The 15,955-nt window shown below is 45.3% G+C and overlaps 1 protein-coding gene across 1 annotated transcript; it reads left to right on the top strand.

Annotated features, from left to right (window-relative positions):
• The first annotated feature begins 12,885 nt into the window (after positions 1-12,885).
• Positions 12,886-15,625, top strand: LOC146167881 (mRNA decay activator protein ZFP36L2-A-like). The gene is made up of 2 exons (XM_083389133.1): positions 12,886-13,098; positions 13,506-15,625. Exons 1-2 carry the CDS (start codon positions 13,054-13,056, stop codon positions 14,634-14,636), a joined length of 1,176 nt encoding a protein of 391 aa, XP_083245259.1. The 5' UTR covers positions 12,886-13,053; the 3' UTR covers positions 14,637-15,625.
• Positions 15,626-15,955: the final 330 nt, after the last annotated feature.

Genomic DNA, 15,955 nt, shown 5'->3' with positions numbered 1-15,955 from the left:
GCTTGGATACGTGCGTGCTCGCGGAGCTTAAAAATAGCCCAAATCGCCTTGTCGTAAACACTCGAACACTCTTGACCCTGAATGCAAAACAATCCGCTGTTTGCGGTGTATATACGCTGCGGCGACGGGCGGCAAATGGTCTGCTGAAGACGCTTAATGTTGTGGTCGGGTTGGGGAGAAAAACTCGGGCTATTTTACGTCCATTGTCTGTGTTGGGTGTAACCGGATACACGGCGACGTAGCTTGCGAACCACAGAAACGTAATTTGGCCCAACCCGTTACAAATGGAAAACAACTCAAAAATCATTGTTTACGGTTCTTTTGTTGGTTTCGGAAGAGTGGTTTAAACAGATACATACTGCTCTACCTGTACAAAATTGTTAAAATTGTGTCTCTACAATGCATTGGTCCTACCAAATCACATAAAAGTTATAGCACATTCAAAAACAGAACATTCCAGAAATCTAAATTAAATAATTCGACTTTTCTTGAATTTAGAATGTGTATTGCTATGAAGATCTTTTACAGCAATATACTCTATTGTTGTTTAAACCTGAACTTAGTTACACGTAGGAAATTTCAGATACGAGTTATCATTTGCAATATCGCAAACTGTAAGGATTCCATTCTACATGTGAATGAAAATTGCCGACAAGTGATGATAACAAACTCTATTTTACGAACGATATGAAACCAGAATTAAGGTAGAGTGGAAAATAAAGCACGGGTAATATTGCAATTGCGTTCCATCCTCCGTCGCGTTGCTCCTCATCCACCAGCCGCCAATCAGAGCGCGTCGCGGGGAAAAGCTGCGAAAAAACAGCAGGCAGTCAAAAACACTATTCGTTTCCGAACGAGCGTCGTCGCATCCGTCAAGACTCGCCGCTAATGAAATCTAAATGGGTCAGCACGCGGGCCTCTCCCGGTTCCAATTGAGCGCTCCGCAGCGCAGCGAACGGCGCACCGCGCATATCCGACAGTCGTCGTGAAAAGGCGTCGCGCCAAACTCGGTCAATTGTTCGCAGGGCTTCCCGATCGCAATAAAGGAAGGAGGCCGTCCGACTGGAAATCGTGTATTGGATTTCTGAGGCGCTTTAATGACGTTTGCAGCGAGCGGCGGCGAACGCATGCAAACTATGCTCTCGCCCTTTCGGCATTCGCACATGCGGTTCTGCGGCGCGATTGCGCATTAGTGGTTCACAGTAAAAGCGCCCGCGCCGCTGCATTATTCATGCACGCTGCTGACGCTGCCCTCGGCTGGCGGATCACTGCAGCAGAACAATCTAAAACCTTTGCGAAAGAATCCCCGCAAAACTCCGCACTGGGGAAGATTTCGCATCAAAGTAAACCTAGACCTATCGACCGCATCACTCCATTTCTTAGTTTCGGTTCGGTCAACAAGAAACAACCTACACGTGGTTAAACTGGCAACGGCAGAATGCACCCACATGGTTTAGTTATTGAAAAAAAAACTAACTTGTGAACGGACCCCAGGGTTCAGTAGAACATTCTCAGGATGTGTACAGTAAACTTCCAACAAATCACTAAACAGATTACAAAAAAATTCCGTTATTTTTCCCCAAAAGTTATTTATATGCCCTGAGGTATCTGAGCCCTCAAAAAAAGTTATTTATATGTTAACGAATAGTAAGCATTAATGATGTTGTCCAACGACATTAGTAAGTATTAGTGTTCGCTGTTATAAACATCTATAGTAATAAAAAACTCAGAAAATCCGCTATAAAAGGCAGGCTTGAAATACCAAGAAAACAAATCATTTGTCATGGCAAAATTGCACTGAGGGTCATCCATCGCGACTAGAGACTTCGCCAATGGGTCTAGCCTCCAGCGCTAACCTGTCAAAGGATATAAGCGCGGCGCTGTCACAAAGCCCAAAATCGCGGCCAAGATAAGACGATCACTGTCATTCAATAGTGTTGAAATGTGGGACGCGCGCTCGAGCGAGCCAACACAAAACAAGTAAACCAAGGCGAGTCGCGCTAAAGAGAAGTCCGTTATCATATCGGCGTCGATACGGGCACCTATCAAAACAAAACGGGAAAAGTCTATTACCGCCGACGCGGCAGCAAGCACTCTTTTGCGCCCGAACATCTTGAGGGCCGGTCAAAAGCGCACAAATGCTGGCCGCTATCCAAACACCGCCGTGCCGAATTGCCGTTTGTGCCCCTTTATGCGAGTCGGTGACGTAACGGAGTTTACGATAGGCAACTTGACGTCACAATGACAAACTTATCCGCTGGGAGCTCATGGATTGAGGGGCTCGTTGGCAAAGCAGGTCGCGTTTGTTGACGTGGTCGCGCTCCCATTATAGGAGATTTATGTCAATTGTACTCACAGAGTTGCTTCTTCGCAACGCTAAAAATTGCTGCCTCAACAAACGTGGTGCAATTTAAGGTAATGCAACCACTGCACAGTCCTCTCACATTACCAGAAAACTGTGCATTTTTAATATTTAGCCTAAAGCTTTCGGTAAATCCCAACGGCGCGTTTCATTATTAAGCGGTCCTACGTGTGTAATTAGGGCCTTTCGCACAAACTTAATTAACGTTTCGGTGAACGCCACTACAGCCGTAAATCCGTGGCAATTTCAGGCGGACTTTCCAAGTCGAAATTAAATTTGTTTGGCACACAAGTCATTCCGCGTTTAGGAAATCACGGAAAAGGAATTGGGACGTACACCGAAAGTTCAATGGAGGAACTTAGGTGTCTAGACCGCAATTGGACCAGTAAACAGCAGTATCGGATGTGGAAGTAATCTTGACACAGTAGTTAATCGGACACTGTTCGCGACTGGGAAGTCGAACGGAAATGCATAGAAAAGCCCAGTGCTTTTTGTGACAGCCGCTGGTCAATAACTGCAGCGCCTTGTGGAAACGGAAGGATCTAGTTTCTCTATAGCACATGCCTTCCTGCTCAGGGCTCGTAAACGGATATATAGGACAAGGCGGATGCTGGTTAAAACGACATATTTTTAACTGACCCCCTTCGACACAACGTAAAGTGGTCTCGAAAGTTTCGAAAACAATGCTTTGTCCAATGCCCGCTGACGTGTATAGTCATCGCTTAGTAATCGTGATAGGTTGCGCAACACGGGCGTCATTTATTCGCTCATTAATCTTACCCGGCCGCTAGTATTTTTGACGCGCTAGCAGGGTCAAGAAATCATGAATCATCCCACTGATTGCTGGCGGGCGCCCCAATGTTTGATCACGATGACGAAAGCACCGCAAAAATCAGTTATAAACTTAACTTGTCGTTAAAGCAGTTGGCCAAATTTAAACGTTTTGACCGATGCTTTAAATATTATTGGCACGACGTGTTCAACATAACACCACTTTTAACAACAACGATTTAAACAAAATTATATTTTCAACCGGATCGATACGTTCTTGTAATTTATATGCCTAAATCACCATGGAAAAATTCCGCCATGAATTATATTGTTCTGGTGAAGACATCAATACATAACCGTGTTGTTGAGCATACAGCGCAACGCCATGTCCAAATCATGATTATCGTATTCCCGGAAAACAAGTTGCCGGCACCCAGCGCAAGACACGGATACTCCCTTTTTAGCTGGAAAAACGGGACAAACAGTATAGGAGGAAAGGCCGAATGTGTAACTTGTACATTTACATTTCATCGCAGCAGATATCGCGAGCGAAAGGGAAGGGAGCGATGCTGTTGCGCTACGAACACACAAACCCGCTCGCTCGCGGTTCGTACAGCGCTCGTTGGCAAAACAGGCAGTTACGCGCGGACAAGGGATTCCTTTGTGGTGGAAAACGAAAACGAGGCGGTTCTGCGAGGGCTTCGGTCGACAGCATTTAATGACAAACCGAAGAACGGCGGGTCAATGTGAAACGCAGTGTTTGGTCGGTAAACTCGCACAGCCTATTTGACTCACTGCTTTACGAGCGGCGTGTACGACTCGAGCTGTTTTGCGCATTTCGGCGAATGCCATTATCGCGCGCGTTTACGACGAAACGCCGTAGAAAATGCGGTCGAATTTTTTTCGGCTCGAAAACAAAGAAAACTTTCCTTTCGGCGACGGAATGCGATACCACCAAGTGGAAATTCGAAACTGGCGCGCGAAGGCGTTGTTTACGTTGCAGGGATGTTGCAGCGCGGTTAGAAAGGGGTGTGCGGATTGGTTTTCAGGGACTTGGCGGCGGATGAAGGCGTAGGATTTCGCCAGCCGCTTCCATCAGCGCTAATTCGCTAATTGCTAATCCCTGGAACGCAAGAAGCGCGCAATTTCGTCATCCGTCCAAAACAACACGCGAGCCAGAAACTGGGGAAGGTTACAAATTCAAAGCGGGGCAACAAAGTGTTAAGGGAACACGCGACCGACTGAACGTGTAATCCTCCCACTCACACACGGTCAGCGGGTCGCGAAGCGCGGCGCCGAGCTATGCTAATCGCTGGCGAAAATGAAAAGAAGATCGGCAATCAAGCGCCAATAACATGTGGTTGAGAGCGCGAATTAAGGTATGGGTGCACAGTGGCGATGGAGCCGGGCCGTGTTCGCTGCCGCCCAGCAATCGTCCAAAACACAGGCTCCGCCAGGGATTACAGAGCTGCGGATCGTAGGCGGTCGCGTGCTGCTAGTGTCTAATTATCTACTTGGGCGATGTTCTTTACGCTCCGCACTCGGCACCTAATAAAAGTTCGCCTTCCTGTTTTTGTATTGCTTTTCGGTATCGTGGGCCGCGATCGAAACGCCATAAACAGCCTTCGACAGTTGCGTGACGGCGGACACGGTAGCGCACTCTGGAAGTAGCGAGTGAAATGCAATAACAACTCTAAACCGCATTTCCTCCCCCGCATCGCGAGAAACATGACCTAAACCAGGGCTTTTAAGCTTTTTTTAACGGCGTTAACTTGGTCTGCGACCCAAACTTAATTAAAACTTTCGGCAAACCTTCAGGTTTAAAAGTAACAAACAGAACACATTATTGCATCTGCATTCGTTTAAGCAATGTACAGCAGGTAGGTAGTAGGGATTTGTTCTGCTTTACTTATGACATTTACTAATAGGAAGTTTGAAAGGGTACGTTTGTGTGATGTAGATGTACTTCCGAGGGGCTAGATCAAAGATGTTATTAAACACATATGTTTGTGTGTGTCTTTCATTTGTGTGATGTGTGTGAGATTAATAAAGTCCTACTAGCGACCCCTTCCAGTGTCGCGATCCCCAGTTTGTAAAGCCCTGACGTAAACCATTTACGTTAATGTAGATATACGGTATATGTGTTTTCAATAATTCAACTTAATTGTAAATACATACAAAAGATTACCCTTGGAAAATACTGTTAGAGCAACATAAAGCTCACTATTCCTGTAAAAGCACTGTAAAATAATACAGACACTCGAGTAAGATTCGCGTTAACAGTCATTTCTTAATTTTGGGGATCACATGGGCTTGAGTTAAATCGTTTATTAGTATAGTGTTGAAAAACACAACGGCACATCGTTGAAAATGGCGCCATGGTATTAGTGATAGAGTGCCGTGAATTAATGCAAAATCTTGAATACGGAGTAAATAAGTACGGCCGTCTGTGTTGGCCTTGCTCGGCGATTGTATCGCGCGCTGATTACATCAGGTTTAATTAAGCACCGGAGGCCTCAAGCGATATTGTAAAAATCGACCAGCTGTGTGGTTTTTGCTTATCCGACGGTAATTTGTTCTCGGTCACAGTCCAAGGCAAATCTATCGCGTCGTACGCAGTTCGCTTTATTCTGGAGTCGTGATCTTAGCAGCGTTAGGTATTGTTGCTACCGTTCCTCGCACGTAAACACCTCATTGGGGTGAGTGCTTGCGGAAAGCAAGATAATACGAGCGGCGCAACCAGTAAAACCAACTCGGTCAGACAGACGTTGTCGCGATGACGAAATGGATACATAATAACCCATTCATACCCCGTGGTGTCACGTGATATCGGTGCGTCAATGCCAAAATCCCGGTAAACAACACATCGCAAATCAAGGCCCTGTTTACGTTTTTTGCTTTTTCCGGTGACATCATCACTGCAAATAAGCGCGTTGGTCGGAAGGTTGTAATATGCGCTAATCTCAAAAAGAAGACGATTAGAAAAACACAAGCCCTGTAGAAAGCAAAACAACAACCACTGCAAACACATTACAGCTTATTCTATCGTTGTATGTTTCTTATGTAATATTCGTGTCACGTATACAGCCAATAATCTCTATACATCACAGAAAGAAGCGGTTAAAATCAAAACCATGAAGCAATTTGCTTTAGCAAGTTTTGGTGATCGAATGAATAACTGTATACGTATCGAGATTGGTTTTTAAAGGACAAACTTTGAAAAAAGTCTAAGAATAGTCTTTTATCAACTTATTTTTTTATTTCACTTTAGGTATGAAATAAAAGGTGTAAAAAGGCGTCAACACCAATTGGATATTTAGCTAATATTTCTACCCTTTGTACCCAAAGCAGAGTAAAGACGGAATTTTGAATGACGTCATTTTACGAAGAATCCCGACTTAGATGACCGAGCCGACTGCAACGACCTCGGCAAATTTTACCTAATGATGGCTGGCAATTTCTCCGCACCGTATTGTTGTTTGTTTTGATGATGTGGCGTCACGAAAACAGAACTCGTGCTTGCCGGCATTTAACGTTGCACGACAAACCCTTCAAGCAACGCATAACAAAAATTCCGCGGCCAAAATTGGCAACAAATGTCATTCTGTTGTGAAGTAAAGTTGCCAAGAAGCTTCGTCGTAGTAACAATCTAAGCAGGAAATCTGTTTATCGCCAAGGTGAAGTTTGCACAAATTAAAATAAAACAAGTGCAGTAACAAGAAAAATTAATTATTTTTGCAGACTGCATACTAACGTTGATGTATAAACAATTTTGTTAAAAATCAATAAACAGATAGTCAAAACGTTCAAAATGCTAACTACTACAAAACGTTCAAAATGCTACCCCTGAAGGGATTTGATAATCTTAATACGTCAACCATTTTAAAGTGTATACAATGTGATACAGTAGAATCATATATCACTCGTTTGGGGAAAATGTCACTTCTTAAGTATCGTTACACCAGTATATTATTGTTAATATCGTTTACTAAATTTGCACTTCAAAATCGAAGGATTAATCGAAAAGCGTTACATCATGGTTCGCAAGAAAAGGTTCCGCGGGTCGTATGTTGTGCAGGCTGGTTTAGGTTGATTTACTACCACTGCATTCAAAATGCCACTCAATTGAAATGTCAACGAACAGGTGCTTAGCACTGATGAAGAGCAATAGGTTAAGTTCACCGGCGAATCTCCAAGGAGAAGAGTTGGTCCCACAGTTGATAGTTGGACAGTCACGGTCAGCAGGGAATCGTATAATAACCAAATCCCACGGCGCTGTATGATAAGTAAACGCGATGCCTGTTTTGTATGATTACATTATCTGCCGAACTATATAGCCCGTTGGTTTATTTTGCTTTTTCAGCCTTTTCGTCGAGCACTTTATAGGTCAGCGACCTCGCCTTTTGCAAACGCGCCACTTTTTGAAAAGGCACGAGATTTTCGAATTGGTGGAAAATCGTTCTGTGTTTACATTTTCCTGCCCGAGACGACCTTCATTTTTGCGACGGAAAATCAATGGTGCGGCAGCATTTTTATTAGGTTGCAAGTTAAAATTAATCATTTACGCCGCCCGTAGTTGTGTTAGCCATACGGCGGCTGGATTGTGATCGGTTGCCAAGTGCTTGCGGTATCACGCAAAAACGCTTTCGTTTTCCTTTGAACGGCACAAGGTAGCAGATGCTCACTTAGTATATTGTTATAATCGTTGTTAGGAATTTCAAACGCCCAGGGCCTTGCTTATAACTAGATCCTGCTGAGGCGCGATTTTCAAAACCTTAACTTGCCATTTGTGCTGTTTCTTTTGGCCAGACATGGACTAATTTTAATTCTATCTAATTTGTAAATTGCCTGTGTGGGGCACACAATTATCATTATAATCTAATTTGGGTTATACCTCAAAATACTATTTTTTAATTGCATTTTTAGTCTCTCAGTCGAAACTAAGTATTTGAATCAATATTCGTCTGTCGGAACGACTTATAGGTGATTTTTATGGTCGGCAAAGCATAAGCTATGCTAAAACGTATAGCATTTAGCACAGGAATTACCCATTCACATTTCTTTGGGAATAAATTGAGATTAAAACGAAATGGTTTGTAAAAAAATAAATGTAGTTTTAGGTCAAATTCCACTTTATATTCTGGTTTTCAAGAATTGATCAATACTAATTCTAATTCAATTTGTAAAACCGGAATTGCTTCAATTTTAATTAGAATCTAATTTTAAAGCGATAAAATAAATCTCTAGTCGTCCAAGTCTACTTTTGGCCATTGGCGGTCCCAAACACAAATTACGCAAAGGTATTCATGCTTCAAGCGGTAGTAAACAGTTCTGCAAATAATCTGCTATCTTAAAAAACGAGTTTGTTTTTGGCATCAGAAAACAACTCGGCGAAATGCGCTGAACGAAATTAGCTCGCGCTCAAGTGTTGTCGGATCGATCGACTGTTTGCTGCGACGAAATTCTCCCAACCAGGGCCGATGGAGTGACGCACAAGCCGTTGGACAGCCGCCACATTGCGAAGTCAACAATTCCTGTATTAAATTCCGCCCAGCTACGTCACGCACCTTATATGAGGCTTGCACGCCAGGGCCTAGTTCAAATCCACTTCCTGCTGGCTGCCTTTTCAGCCAGCGGCGGAAATCTCCGCGTGACGTGCACATTGCTCAGGTATAGCTCGGACAATGCAATCTGCGGTCCCCCGCCCTTTCTCAATTGCGGTAAGTCGCGCAACCCACCACAGCTGACAATTAAAAGCATTCAGCCTGATAGCATTTAGCTGCCGGCACGGGATTTGCATATGCAGTGCTATAATAGCTTTTCTATTTGCATTTCGCCATAAAAGCACGTTTCTGTTGGTATTAGTATATGCCGTTCTATTTGCAGGCCGAGTGTACATTTTCGGCTAATAAAAGCGATTGTTTAAACTCAAATTTTTCGAACTCGTCTATGGCTCGCGTATTTATTGCTGTAATCTTCGAGTTTCGATACAAGGCTTTCGTCCGTATTAGTTAAAGCTTAAGCGGCCTCAGCCCGGCGAGCCGAGGTGAATTTCGAAACAGAAAGGGGCCCATTGTCGGCGCGGCAGCATAAATGGGTGACGTCAGGCGCGGGGCGCGATCTCAGCGATATCGGTGTCGTCCCAAGGATCGGGCCCTCGATTTTATTTACGCCGACGGGGTCACGTGATCTGCGCGAACCTGGGGTCCCACGGCGGGCGAAAACAATGGCGGCATTGTTCGTCGCCGAGTAAAACATGTCGTCAACACGGCCCCGAACATCGGGCGCCTTTGGTCGAACGCTCGGTTCCACTCTGGTTCGACAAGTCAAATATACACGGCGCGCCGCCGCCGCCGTCGCCGCCGCGAGACGTGGGTTGCCATAGGAAAGAGAAACTGAAAAGGGAAGGCTGCTGGCCGCTTGCCACTACGTGCTCTTCTGGTTGGTGCTATTGGAACTCAAACGCAGCAGCATTTTTCGCCGATGCAAAAAAGACCGGCCGAAAGGCGTGGCCGACAATTCTGCGCTGAACTTGTGACAAACACGACTGAACAGCGCCTTACAATCATACAGTGTCAGGCAAACATTCCCTGGTGCCAAATGCAGCAAACTGGGCGGACGTTGGTTTTGACTGCGCCCAACCCAAACCTGATGGCAAGAAATCCGCCTTGACGTTCGAAGGGAGAAAAATATTGCATACCAACATTGCAGTATCTATCCTATTACGTCGGAGTTACTCTATATGCAAAATGTATTCCGGCACTAACGCGCGTTAGCCACCTCTCTGGGCATCTGGGCAAGCAGGCTGAGCTTCAAAAAACTTTGCACTTAACCTGCTGACCGCGATATGAATCAGACACGAACCGGTTCACTATTTTCGGCAACAGCAGCGGCCACGAAGTCGCCATGAACAGGGTGACCCATAACACGAGATAGCGACGCCGCCCGCTAGTCGTGACCAGCGCAATGCCTGAGGTGAAGCGTCGTTTTGATTGGTGGTGGGTGGGGGGCCGGACTGGGACTCGGCAAGTTTCACACGCTCGCCGGTGTGTCTCGCGCTTTGTAGGGACGCTATCGAATTTTCGGAGCCATTGAAATCCGACGTGTTTGTAAACAGGAGACTGGGGCTCGTGCTGTTGCGACTTGTCTGCGCGGCCGGAGCCTTTGTTTATTGTGGCAAGCCCCGGCTTCTTTGGGGGCGCTTATGGAAGGCAAAGCTGAGCCCACCGCCTCATAGTAAACAACTCTCTCGCACAACGGGCCCGGTTACCGTTCTCACAAGGCCTACGTTCGATTGCCAAATTAAGCTTTTTTTGGTGCCTTCCAACTGGTAGACAACAAATCGCCTTTACAGCACCCCGTGGTTATTTCCAGGAATATCTAAACATAATTGCTTGAGTAGTCCGATCAGTGACAACTTTTGATGCTGTTTAAAAAGTTGCCTCGTTTGATTACTATTTACTTTCCAAATTGGCGCATGTTGTAATTTTTTTATGTATTCAAAATAAAAAATAGCATTGAAACAATATTGTTACTGGCACGCTGGTTTTTACCTGCGGTTCATAGAAAAACAACCAACAGAGGTAAGAGGTAAGTGTATGCTATTACTTAAGTACAAATATGTTATAGAAATTATTAAATTGATTGTGTTGTTCAGTTGAATTTGGCGTATTGGAATTCATGGGTTTGACTACCTTTTAGCATAAATAATAAACACCAGTTTGCAAAACAAGTTACCAACAGCCCTGGTTATTTTCGCAAATTATAAGCCTAGAGCATCGGCCATCTGTAGATTTGAAAATCAGGAGCTATTCGTGTCGAGTTCGTGAAAGCGCGATCAAATAATGAATGGTTCGTGGAAGGAGCATTGACTGTTGCGGCGAGCTAATTTTACATTGCAGGAAAATTAGGTTTTCAGTGAACAACGTTCTGCCAGATACCAAACCGGGCGAGGGCGGCTGTGGCACCTTGGGACTTATCTCAGTTATCGACACTCACGACCTGTTTCCCTGGCCTGTTTACGATAATAAGGGTGTGCTGTATGCGAATCACATACGCACTTAATCGCCGCGAATTGTTTGGCTAGAACTGCGGAAGGTGCGTCCTCACAGGGGATATTATGCGGGGAACCAGCATAGTTTTGGCGCCCTGACGAAATGTTTACCCACTTTGGGGATAAACGTGACGAAAAAGTCAAGCTTGCAGCAGCAATAACAAACAGCTGGGTGCTTTAGTCATTGTGGACTTGACGATCAACAGACCTCACCGAAAACAGAATTTCAGTTGTTTACCTGCTGCGGGCCACAATAGGTCGATGGTGTGTTTTATGGGGCCGACCACAGTGCTCGCCTGTGTCGAAATGTGGCGCTCTAATTAGTCTGACCAGGTTTGCTTTTGTCCCTTGTACACACAGTGGCCGTTGAATAGAAATTAAATACCCGACTTTTTAGATTATTGCAGTTTGCCAGTCCGATTAGTGGCCGGATTACGCGGCATTAGTGGAAACCATGTTGGGGCGCGGGGGACAATGCATCGATTGTTTGTATTGGAAATTAGGTTTTGAAACAGTGCCGAGAAATTAAACAACGCCAGGCCCCAATAGGATTTGGACGAAATAAGCTTACGTTTTTAATGACCAAAAAACAACCTGGAAAGAGGTACTCATATGACTTACGTTTTCTGCGGTTTTGTGTAATAAACCTTTATTGTACTTCACGTCAAATACAAAGCCGGCTTGGGCAATACGCGGCTAGTGAAGCAAGACCATCACAATTTGTCCTTCGAAAGAAAGACAACAATTTCGTAAAAGCCACAAAAGTCAGCCAGGCAATTTCGCCGAGCCTGGTTATTTGCGCTTCACGCACCAGCGGGCTTAAGCGGTACCGAGTGCACAATAACAACGCCCGTGGCCGATGAAAAGTCGGGCGATTTTAGCTAAGGCTTGAAATCTTTTTTCACCGCGGTTCGCCTTTGTGCGAAGTCGAGCGACGCGTTTCTTTTTTTCAACAAAAGGTCGAGCGGCTGGCTCTGTCCAATAGCTTTGCTCGCTTTTGGCAATGAAAACGTATTTCGCACTAGGAATGTGCATTTGACGTTAAGTTTCAACCGCCACTTAGTCATTTTACGACTCGCTTGTGGCAGTGTAAAATAGGGATTTTAATTTTCGACGATTTTGCTTCGAAATATGTGTAAAATGCACATGTGGCAAGTAAAAAACTTTCTTTCTTGGTTAGAAGAGTACCGTGTCAAAGAAATAAATTACGTCCTTTGGAAGTTCACACAAAACACGCACATCAGACAACAAACAACAATGCGAGTGATTACATCTTATTGTAGTAATATTTGCTGCTGTAGTACGAATCATAATTAACGACGTAGAATCTTATTTTAGATATAATCGTCTTTATGATTGCCCCACCATGAGCAATACTCGTTGGTAACTAGTCGCATTGGGCTGTACAGTGTACATGGCACGTGGGTTGCTGCTTGTGAATTGGTTCACCTTTTTTCTATTTACGTACCTGAATCGGGTTGCATTGCTTTTACACAATGCTTTAATCAGCGACTTCCATCCACGATGTCAACCCAAACGATATTGTTTTTCCCTCTATTTGCTCGGCTGCGAGTATTTCATTTGCTCAGCCTCTTTCATTCTCGCTCTTTCTCTCTCTATTTTAGGCTCGCCGGGCCTTTTTCCTCCAGCTATTTCCTTGCGACTACGCCATTGCGAGTATATAACACCGCTCAGTCGCTCAGTCTCCATTCGCACTGTAAGCGTCGGAAGCTATTGAAACGATTCGACGTAAAGTTTTTGATCACAGCTGGGCAACGCGTCTGTTTGCTCGTCAAGTTGCAGTTTCTCGTTACTCAGGAGCTTTATAAGTTTAGCGCTGTCCAAATATCACTGTTATCTGGTTATCATGTCGTCTGCGATGGTTTCTACTCTATTGAATGATGATTTGACGGTAAGTGTTCAGTAATGTGTGTTTTGTAGAACTACAACTTGGTAAAAGTTTCTTAATATGTATTATAAAGGCTACACCATTGTATAGTTTTGAAATCCGTGAAAAATAAGTTGGATGTTAATTACCAAGCAATAAAAAAACTGTACGGCTAGTTAAATTGTTCCGTTTGCGTGCCAATCCGTAAGGCCGTGATTTTTATTGGCAGTTAAACCCTTCTTCTTACCTCAGTGTTGTACAGTTTAGAAGCTGACAACTTGCAAAAACGATTCTGAAGGTTGCAAAGGGCGGCAATTAAGCCTAGCTTAACATCGTCGCACTAAACTGCGTAAAGAAAAGTGGAACAAACGTAACAATAGCGTTTGTTGGCTGCCTGGCTTTGTTGTTTCAAACCCTGTTTTGTTTTGCAGGCTATTCAACGTAATTTCCACGACTTTCCATTACTTCAGCGCAACAGCGCCGTTGACAAAGCTGAATTGGTTGGCAGCGCCTTCTCCGTATGTGGACTGTTGGCCGGCGGTGGTTCGATCGCAAGGCGCCATTCATCTTCTATTTTCGTGTCGGCGCCCGCAAAGCCCGTAACTAACATTCCTTCATTCGCCGATTCCAACAATGCACTTGTCAATAACGGAATATTAGAAACGGTTGCTGAAGAGCGCTTTCGCAGCCGGGCCTACAGCGAGGGTTCTTCAATCCTTAGCTGTGACCAGCAGCAGCAACAACCCAACCAAAGTACCAGCCGCTATAAGACCGAGCTGTGCCGGCCTTTTGAAGAAAACGGCCGCTGCAAGTACGGTGACAAATGCCAGTTCGCTCATGGCAAGCACGAAATGAGGCAAATGGTGCGACACCCCAAATACAAGACGGAGCTGTGCCGAACGTATCACACGGACGGCATTTGCCCCTACGGGCCACGCTGCCACTTCATTCACAACACCGATGACCCGGCCGCCATGCCCCGCCAAAATTCGATGAATGGAATTGGAATGCAGTCGCAGCCGATGCCGATGTCCATGCCTGTTGCAATAAACAACCAAGCTTCCCAGAAGCGCCCAACAAACTTACAGCTCATGTCGCAACATCGCACTGTCAGTCGCCTAAACAGCTTTCCCGCCTACACTCCATCGAAGGTCAACCACAGTCCCATCGGCACTCCTCCGGGCTTTTATGGTCTGAGCGAGCGGCCAATGCTTTCGCCAGTGTCGCCCAACACCAACGTCCGAACCGGGCCGGTCTTCAGCTTCTCGAAGGCACCGATGTCGCCGCTGGACATGCAAACCACCAACGTCTTCGGAGGGTACGAGAGTATCAGCACCGAAAATCGCCAGGGCACCCCGCCCCTGTCGAGGTTCGATATATTCACTCAGGGAACCCAGTTGATGGATTTGTCTGCCGCTGAAGATGGCGTGTTCGAAAGGCCCATCTCGCCGCCCGATTCTGACCGTGAGTCTGAGTCAGGTTCGCCACAGGGCAGTACCGGCGCTGCTAACAACTCGCCACAGCGCCTGCCCATATTTAGGTGCCTTTCGCAATCCGATTAAGGTGTAACTTCGAAAATACCCTGACCACTTGCAAATACAAGAGCAAATAATTGTATTTATACGCGTAGATGGCGCAGCATGGTAGCGTGTTTTGTTGTACGGCGGCCTGAAACTTAACCGGTATGATACATTTACCCGCGCTTAGTCCTGTCAAGGTTACAACCATTATAAAGTGCCTTTTTGTTTTGCTAACATTTTTTCCAGACCCGAAGTGCTTGCAACATACTTACTCGCTTATTTTCGTGTCGCCAAACTACCCTAGTTGGAGAAACAGTTAAATTATTCTTAAACTACAGCGACTGCAATATAAACCATGCTGTGCTTAATCGACATAGGCGCGATCTCTGTCAAACGTGATTCTGGTGCAAGCAACTGTTTTCTATTTCCTACCATTAACATTGGTTTCTGTCTGTGTTTTATACTCCCCTAAGTTATTTTTTGTTTCTCGAAAGTTCACGAGCGGCGAGGGTCGTGAACTGCTTGCTTTACATTTCTGTATTTTCGTGTCATAATGCCACCTTTTTTGTTTTATTATTCGCCTGCTTCGTTGCTTATTTCTTTTATGCACTGCTGCGGCCTGTCCCTGCTGCTTTTCACTATTTACCGAGACTGGCCATCAGCCAACCGTTTTGAATTAACTTTTAGGCATTCGACCTGTTCGTCTGCTGGCTTAAGTCGAACATTGATTATGGCGCTGTCATCGTAATTGTTTTTTTGGCAATGGGATAGGTGCCACAAAACCGATGGTGAGCTAGGTGTCCTTGTTTTGCATAACTTATTCTTCTAGTAGACGAGCCGACACGCGGCAGACATCGGCGCGCCAAGGCTGTATTGCACTCAGGCATGTTCTTGTTCGATTATAACTTATTTCGTTATATTTTTTTTCTTTCTGTTGTATTTTGCGACGACACAACGGGCAGTTTTCGTCTCTCTCTCTCTCTCTTTCGTATTTTAATTCCACACACTTCATTACACGTGATGATACGGTATATGTAGGAGTGTTTTGTGCGCCCGAAAACTCAGTGCTTGTGTAATAGGAGTGGTTCAGTCTTGCGGTGGCCGCCAGGGTCTCTTGACGCTTTTCAGCAGCAGTCAGCAGAAGGCAATAATCTGCGCGCGTGGTGATTCGCTGACGCGCGCGAATGGGTGGGTGAGCGCACAGACATAACCGTCTTCGCGCTTTTTCGACGGCCTGCTTTAAGATAGATCGGCCGGTCGACAACCGCCTTGTAATCGGCCGGTCGACAACAGCCTTGTATTCGCAAGCGGTCGGTTCTAAACGAAAAAAACTCGTGCTAGGTGCGGCAGTAGTGCGCCAC

Source organism: Ascidiella aspersa, chromosome 1, assembly GCF_963924565.1.
Source record: "Ascidiella aspersa chromosome 1, kaAscAspe10.2, whole genome shotgun sequence".
NCBI classification, from domain to species: domain Eukaryota; kingdom Metazoa; phylum Chordata; class Ascidiacea; order Phlebobranchia; family Ascidiidae; genus Ascidiella; species Ascidiella aspersa.
This window is presented reverse-complemented; position numbering and strand designations above follow the sequence as displayed.